An 8,524-nucleotide genomic window follows, 5' to 3' on the forward strand; every position below is an offset into this window, starting at 1 on the left:
TTAGGAGACCCCTTCCTCCCCTCACTGAGTTACAATTCCCAGAAGTCCCTGGGAAGAGGTTTTGGTTGTTAAACCACTCTGGGAATTGTAGCTCTCTAGGGGGAATAGGGGTGTACTGACAACTCTCAGCACCCTTAACAAACTACAGTTCCCAGGATTCTTTGAGGGAAGCCATGATTCTATGACTGTTAAAAGTGGCTTGGTACAGCCTTAAAGGTATAATGCAGATGGGGGGTGTCTTGGTTTGTCCCTCTGCGGTTTCCATGGAGCCAGCAAACAATCACAAGAAATCTCCAATTGTAACTAGATAATTAAGACTGTCCCTTTTACCAGCTGCCTAAATCCTGTGTTTCTGAAATACTACACTCTGCAGGATAGTTTTAGAGTAAATATTAGCTTCACATACCTGAAAGGTAAGATTTGTACTTTGATATGGAGGCCATCCCAGCGTACAGCTTACAAAACAGCATAGACATTGATTGCCTCCAAGTGCTAAGCAACCATTTTGCTTCAGGCTATTCCCAACCTGCCATCTCAAAACCACTGTTTTGTACTTGGCTGTGAATTGGAGAAGGGGAGAGAAGACTCAAGGATTAGGGTGGAGAAAAGACTAAAACAGGGTTTTGCAAACTTGTGTCTCCAGCTGCTGTTGGACTCATAGCAGTCAACCTTTCCCTTGTTTTGCGGGAAATTCCCTTATTATAGCATTGGGAAACAGCAGGGAGGGTTGACAGCTATGGTTGGACTACAACTCCCATCATCCATAGCTAGCAGGACCAGTAGTAAGAGATCATGGGAACTGTAGTCCAGCAACAGCTGGAGACACAAGTTTGCAAAACCCTGGCCTACAGTTTCCCCCTTCTGCTCTAGACAAGGTGACACTCTATCTCCAAACTGGATTTGCTCTTGGTTAACACCTGCACTGAGGTCTCGCTGAAAGCATTCTCAAACGCTGCAAGGACCGATGTCCTCAACTTCTCCCTGAAGTCGTGCCCTACGAAGACATACAGGAATGGGTTCAGGCAGCTGTTGACGTAGGCCAGGCCCGAGGCCAAAGGTACCCCCACCACCAGAATGGTCTGCAGCCAGGGCGTTACCGTGGTGACCGACATCTCCAGGAAGGAGAAGACATGATAGGGGAACCAGCAAATGAAGAAGGCCAAGACAACTGCCACCATGATCTTGAAGGGTCTGCCTGAGCGTGTGAGGCGGCTGCCCTTCAGCCTGGCCGTGATGATGCCATAACAGAACAAGATGATGGTGAACGGCACCAAGAACCCAGCCACAAAGCGGGTCATCACCATGGCTCGGTGACGATCCTCTCCCAGCTTGGCAACCTCCTCTGTGTCCAGGTCATCTGACAAGGCAAAGTTGTTGTAGCAGTGGGTGGTATTCTCCTCGCCGGAGGAGCTCCCAGTATCCCGGAAGAAAAAGTATGGGGAGCTGAGAGCCATGGCTGCTAACCAGATGCCCAGCGCCACCATAGAAGCCAGCCAGGGCGTGCGGTAGTTCTGGGCCCAGACAGGACAAGCCACAGAGACGCAGCGGTCCATGCTGATGACAGTGAGTAGGAAGACACTGGCAAACATGTTGAGGAAGGCCACAGTGGTGTTGAGCTTGCACAGAGCCTTCCCGAAGGGCCAATGGAAGCCGAGGGCCATGTAGGCCACACTCAGCGGGAGGAAGAAAGTGAAGACAAAGTCAGCTAAGGCCAAGTTGAGGAACCAGACAGTGTTGACAGTCCTCTTCATGCGGAAGCCAGTGACGAAGATAACCAGGCCATTCCCTATCACCCCCAACAGGAAGGCCACGCTGTAGAGCACCATGGAGAGCAGATGCATGGAGTCGCGGAGTCCGCTGTTGTCGTCAAAGTCAGGATAGTCCTCATAGTCTCCATAAAGGCTTTCTTGTGAGGTGGCATTGTCAGCCATTTTGGAGAAAGAGAACTTGAGCGAAATTGGGGTGAAGGGTGACCTGTGGGAAAAGGAACTATGGTTTGAAAGACATGGAGTAACATTATACACATACTGTTTGTTGAATGAGTTGGCTTAAAAAATACAGTGGCCAGGGCGTAAGGGCTTAAAACAATGCTGGAGAATCTGTGGCCCTCCAGGTGCAGTTGGACATGGATGCCCATCAGCCCCACTCAGCATGCAGAGCAGAGATTCCACACTCTTGACCTGAAATGATTTACTCAGGTTTGTAAATGCTAGCTGCTGACTGGGTTGTTTATGGTGATCAACAATCACTTCCAGAGAATTGCACAAGGAAAATCCATTCACCCCACCCTGTTACCGTAAGTCATATTTGTTTTTCCCAGAACACCATTTTCTGAGCCACTGCTATGGACTGCCGTCATATTTCTAGACTTTTTCAGCAACCACAAGGACTAGCAACTTGGGGGTTGCTTTCAAAAAACCTACTGGTATCCTCAAGAAGCTAATTTTTCAATCAAGCATTAGACCATGTCCACATTTGCCCAGAATCCTGTAGGATATGCACAATGCTTTATTACCTAACTTCTGAACAGGGGTTGAAAATAAGGACAGAAACTACCTATGACAGCCATGTGCAATTGGTCCTCAATAGGTTTTTATCTGCTTCTGCTTCTTTCTTTCTTTTTTTACAACAGAGGAGGGACAGTTCTGCATATTTGTTGGCAGCAAGATGCCATAAGTGGCACCCCTCTCTGGACCTCTCCACCTCCTTGTTTTCATTACTACTGCCCATTTATTTCACATCTCCTTTAAGGCAAAGCAAGTAGAAGCTAAGAAGGAAGAGAGGCGGTCAATTTTGTTTGCATTTTAATACAAAAATTACATAATTTGTGATTCTCAATTTGATACACCAGCAGCAGCCAGCAATGTACCCTCCAGATATTGTTGGATGACAACTCTCATTTAGCCACAATCACCATGGTCACTTGTCAGTGATGATGGACGTTGTAGTCCAATGGCATCTGGAAGGCACCACATGGTCTACCCCTGCCATATGTGAAACCAAACTGCAATTGCCTATTGAAATTTGCACTTTTCCAAATTCTGTGATGCAGTTCTCCAACCAAACCCTCCATTCAAAAATGTATTACAGTTGGGGAAATTGCTTGCAAAAACATGCATGTTAGTCAAAACTACTTTACAAATGTGTGAGTTGAGGACAAATTCACCACAAAAACGCTGTTGAATTTTCATGAGGATTCTTTTAAAAATCCAAAAATTGCTGCAGAAAAATGGTGAACTGAATTTAAGATTGGAAAAATGACAGACTGAGAAACCAAAATGGACAGGTCTGCCCTATCGCTAGGGGAGGCTGTTTCCTCTTCTATCACAGCTTCATGCTCAGAGGGGCACAGTCAACATGTCTCCACAGCAAGGCAGAGCAAGTTCTAGGGGCTCCGGGGGTTGGCAGCAACCCACTTCCTTGAGTATAAGCCTTGTTGGGTACCCAAGAATCCTGACCCTGGATACTTGCTCTTCCCCAGAGGCTACAAACTCAAAATGGAAATCCTGCATCGGGGCGGGGGGGGGGGGCTTTGAAACTCTTTCAATGAATGCCATTTTCCTTTTTTTTTTAAAGCCCACAGGTTCCTAACACACTTAACATTTTCAGAACTTTTTTTCCCCTGTCTGCTCTTCCCAGTGTTTGGGATTTATCCAAAAGCTAGAGGATTCGGCACAGATCCCAGAGAAGGAAGATGAGAAATGCCACAAGCAGCTATACACTGTTTAGCCACTAAGTGGAAGTAGAGATTTAAACTAGCAGCAAGTTTCTCTCCAACTTCTGCGATCTGCGAGTGCCTTCCTTGCATCTGCCTTGCACTTTCCAACAAAGCTCCATAGGGAACTATAATTTTGTAAAAGTGCTGGCAATTCTTTTCTCCAGAGTCTTAACCTTACATGTCCTTGGGACTGAAATGAGATTGAAAGCAAGGCTCATTCGTAATTGGATACACTCCTTTCACCTAAAGCTGTGTTCTCTGACTGAACTCTTCCTCTAACCCATGGGTAGGCAACCTAAGGCCTGGGGGCCAGATCCGGCCCAATCGCCTTCTAAATCCGGTCCACGAATCAGTGTGTTTTTACATGAGTAGAATGTGTCCTTTTATTTCAAATGCATCTCTGGATTATTTGTGCGGCCTGCCTGGTGTTTTTACATGGGTACAATGTGTGCTTTTATTTCAAATGCATCTCTGGGTTATTTGTGAGGCATAGGAATTCGTTCATTATTATTTTTCAAAATATTGTCCGCCCCCCCCCCCACAAGGTCTAAGGGACAGTAAACTGGCCCCCTGCTGAAAAGGTTTGCTGACCCCTGCACTAACCTATGGATGGGGTAATGTGAGTCTTACAGCTCCCACATTGTTGTTTTTAACTGTGCTAAGAAATTTAGTTGTTTTGTTGGTTTGCTTTTTAAAGTTTTTGTCAAGTAACATTTTTTATGGCCAAAAAATAAACATTGTCATTGAAGAAAAATTACCACTATGGAAGAAAAATAAACATACTATTTCTGACAGTTAAAAAAAAAAAAGAAAAAGAAAAGAAAAGAAAGAAAGAAAGAAAGAAAGAAAGAAAGAAAGAAAAGCACACATTTCAAAAGATGTCTGTGTTTCAGTTCACTTATTGTTTCAGAAAGTGCTGATTAGGTTGGTACACCTTTACATTTCAACTGAATCAAATTTCTCCTCCACCCCTAGTTTCAATGGGGCTTGCTGAAAACTTCAATGTGCATAGATTTGGGACAAGAACAGCAGAGGAACACTCGGTTCAGAGCCACAGCCCCCAAAATATCATATTTAGCCGCCACAAAAGGATTTGTTTTGCCCATGTCCTGCAGGACTTCACATTTCTTTTTCTTTCTTTCTTTTTCTGGTCTGTTAGTGCAGCAGATGCCATGCAATTTGAAACTTTCCTTTGGCCAAGTCCAAAACTGCACCGCATCTGCCGTGGTTGGGGTGTTCTATGGATTGCAGAGTCCAAGTGATCATTTTACGAGGTTCTTGCCAAATTTATTTTATTCATATGTTTATCTAAAATATTTTTTAGGATGCTTTTCTGGGCAAATGCCTGCACAAAGTGGCTGAAAGACAAAAGCAACAACTGAGGAATAGAATAATAAAAAAACAAAATGATGCCCTATTTTCTAGGTGTTGGGAGGTTTGAAGAACTGGTGGGTCAGAGAAGGAGGAGAGGGAAAAGAGGGCAGGGCAACATCTGAAGATGATCATGCAAGGGTTGTAAACATGGTGCCCACCATAGAACTGCAGAGTAGGAAGGGACCACGGGGAACATCTAGTCCAACCCCTGCAATGCAGAAATATTTTGCCGAATGTGGGGCTTGAACCCATGACCCTGAGATTAAGATTCTCATCCTGTACTAACTGAGCTATCCCATATGCTGGGATTGGGTGGGGCAGATGTCACAAACTCCAGCTTCCATCATTCCTGATCATTGGCTGTGCAGGCTGGGGCTGATGGGAGTCGCAACCCAGAATCTTTGGAGGGTCCTGGCAACCCCTGCTGATTCCCTGGAAGAATGCTCATAGCTACAGGGTTGCACCATCAAGAAAAAGAAAGAAGCCAGCAGGTGTGGTTTGCCCTGCCCTGCCCTACAGAAATGAACAGAATTATGGCAGAGGCAGACAGAGTGAGGATGATTGGATATCCTACTTTACAAATGACAGTCCTCTGTTGAAACCAGGTCAAGTCTGGTTTAAAGATACAGAACTGAGTTGTCCCCAACTAAGTTCTAATCAGAGTAGACCCCATGGAATGAATGGGCCTAAGTTCTTGTTTTTTGTGGAGGGGGAGAAGGGAGGGAGGGGGCTTAATAAAATGTGCAGTGTCCTACTGCCGACTTCTTCCAATTTTAGCCAAACTGCACACCCGTTTGCCTTCTAAGAAGAGATGCCTAAGGGGCAGGCACCACAGAAGCTATGGGGGTTTGAGCTGCCCTTATACCTCTCTCCCACCCACCCCATGTTACAAGCACCAATTGAATCCTCCTTCTCAGTCCCTTATTTGACCCAGAGCTTGATAAGGACAATCATTTCAAATGATTATCACCTTTCACCCTACAGGTCCTGAATGGATTGGAACAATTTTTAAATACAGGTAACTTATGGACATTTTACTTGCACGCATTCTGCTTTACACTCTTGGCAAAAAAAAAAAACCATTAAAAAGGGGATGGAAAAGGACTGAATGTTCAGAGGGGCTGCTGCAAAGAATGCCCCATTGTGAGCCATCATCCCACGAATTCCTGAGGTCAGTGGAATGTGAGCACCTTAAATTGGGCCCAGAAACAAACTGTCAACCAAGGAACCTGTTTTGAAACAGCAGCTAGTCACTGCATTTTTGGCCACTTGATGTTTCCAAGTAATCTTCAAGGGCAGCCCACATAGAGATTTGCAGCACTCCAAGCCTGAGCAACTTGAATAAGGGACTCTGGGACTTCAAGACTCTCACGAATAAGAAACTGGGAACGAGGAGCTAATACTAGCCTCACAGGGCAAAATAAGGCGGACATGCAAAGCAATTTGGCAATCACAATTCCATTATGGTGATTGTGCCACATTGCCTTTTAATTATTGCACTCAAAATTGGGAGGCATGTCAATAAGTGTATCTGTTATGCTTTCATTTCCCCCCACAGATTTTTTTTTATTTTTAGATTTTAAAAAAGCATGTTTCTGTTTCTACAAAGCATTTATTTTGCATTCAGAAAAATTACAGGCAAAAGGCATCCATAATAAACTTTCGACTTATTACAAGCAGAACTTGGGAAATGCGGCTGCGCCAGCTCCTAGAGCAGAGATGGGGAAGCTGTGGCGTCCCCAGACCTTTTTGGACTACATCCCCCATCATCCCTGACCACACTGGCTGCAGGTGATTGGAGTCACACATGGAAGATCACAGCTTCCTCACTCCAGCACTAGAATCTCAGACTATGGCCAGGAGGACCTGGGTTTGGGATTGCATGAACTTCACTGGGGGACCCTGACTCGGTCAACTTGCACTTCCAGCCAAACCTTCCTTGCAGGGTTGTTGTGAAGGCAATAAAAGAGGGAGCTGTGTGCTGCCAGCTTTCAGTGCCCCCCACAAACTGCTCTCAAGTCAGATCCCACTTCCCTGCCTTCTTATCTACACCCAATCCAGGGGGTGGCATTGCCGGCCAGCTTCCTCCCCGTTAGCCTCAGCGTTGCCCAGTGTTTTGCACCTCAGCATGGAAGAGGATGGAGATGAAAAGAAGAATTAATTGGCAACACCAGCCATTAGCTCTGGCTCCACCTACTGTTAGGCTCCTGTTTCCGGCCCTACCATTCTCCAATGCACACACCTCACCGCTGCATGCTGCAATGAGAAGGAATGAATAAACGAAGGATATGCAATGACAGTCTATCAACTTTCTGAATGGGTGTTCAAACCCTACATACCACCCCACCAAAGATGCTACCGAAGGGAAATTATATCAGCCTTACCTTTGAGCCCTTATCTCCCTAAATCTTTCTGCTTTTCTCACCTTCCTGGCCTCCGTACCTCTGGTTCTGGAGCTCTTCAGGGACCTCCTGTCTGTCTCTGAGCTCTCTGAGAGCCGCTGGTCCCTTGCAGGCTAGAGAGACTCACAGGTTGGGTGTGTGCATTCCTAGGGAGATGGAGAGTCCGGACGTGTGGCTTGAGGGATCGTCCATTACCCGCAAACCATTGCTCAATCACATTACTTTGGCAGCCTGCAGAGAGCTGGCACTGGGATCGCAGCAGGGGCAGGCTTAACCCTTTAACCCCTGGGCTAAACAACAGCTCGGCGCACCACTGACGTTCCTCGCAGCCCCTCTCAAACATACCACACTGGTATTGGGAAAGTCTCGGCACTCCAGAACAGGAGCTAGTATTATATCAATCATCCAGCCCGGTTAATTGCTTCCAGAGGGTGAGGTGAGCTAGAGGTCGTAGCCCATACCTAGCATAAAGATCCCTTCCCAAATGATCACCTTTCAGGCAGAGGTCCCAGAGTAAAACTCAGACTTGTTTGGTTGGGAAAGCTCTGTTCTCAACTTCAGCTTGCAAAAACAGAGTAAAGTTCAAAAGTAAAAAATAAAATAAAAGCATTGCTAGGGTTGTTGAATGGATTTTCATATGTACTGGATTGATCTTAAGGAGTTTGTGCATGTTAGGACTTCCTCTGTGTCAAAGTTCAGCATGGCTTAGTTTCAACTTTAAAAAAAAGTACAGCATGTGTCCCACCGAAGGAGGAAGGTAGACCAGAGCAACAGACAGTTCTTGTGTTTCTAGAAATGAAGAATCATGCTTCTTCCTCCAAGAAGGTCTTGGCACAAACTGATCCCGCATATCACCTAACAGAATGTCTGCTATCCATTCCCACATTCTCCCTTGAAGACACTTACCAGTTACAGGCTCAGGCATTATCATCAGTCTTGTTTCTTCTCTCTGTTTTTCCTCCATTGTTGACCATCTAGCCTAGCAGTGGGGAACCTCCAACCCATGGGCTGAATTAGGCCCATGGGGCCA

At 45.8% G+C, this 8,524-nt stretch overlaps 1 protein-coding gene across 2 annotated transcripts; it reads right to left on the reverse strand.

Moving 5' to 3' along the window:
- Positions 1-794: 794 nt before the first annotated feature.
- LOC117051636 (chemokine-like receptor 1) lies at positions 795-7,828 on the reverse strand. Of its 2 annotated transcripts, none has more exons than XM_033158205.1 (2): positions 7,518-7,828; positions 795-1,974 (listed from the first exon to the last, which is right to left on the reverse strand). In XM_033158205.1, exon 2 carries the CDS (start codon positions 1,929-1,931, stop codon positions 867-869), a length of 1,065 nt encoding a protein of 354 aa, XP_033014096.1. In that variant the 5' UTR covers positions 1,932-1,974; positions 7,518-7,828; the 3' UTR covers positions 795-866. The 2 variants fall into 2 exon arrangements, with proteins under 2 accessions (XP_033014096.1, XP_033014095.1); XM_033158204.1 differs by having other exon boundaries at positions 7,477-7,828.
- Between the last annotated feature and the right edge of the window lie 696 nt (positions 7,829-8,524).

Source organism: Lacerta agilis, chromosome 8, assembly GCF_009819535.1.
Source record: "Lacerta agilis isolate rLacAgi1 chromosome 8, rLacAgi1.pri, whole genome shotgun sequence".
Lineage (NCBI taxonomy): Eukaryota > Metazoa > Chordata > Lepidosauria > Squamata > Lacertidae > Lacerta > Lacerta agilis.

Excerpts from the sequence above, each read along its gene's own strand:
- LOC117051636 (XM_033158205.1), bottom strand. The coding sequence starts at position 1,931 with ATGGCTGACAATGCCACCTCACAAGAAAGCCTTTATGGAGACTATGAG.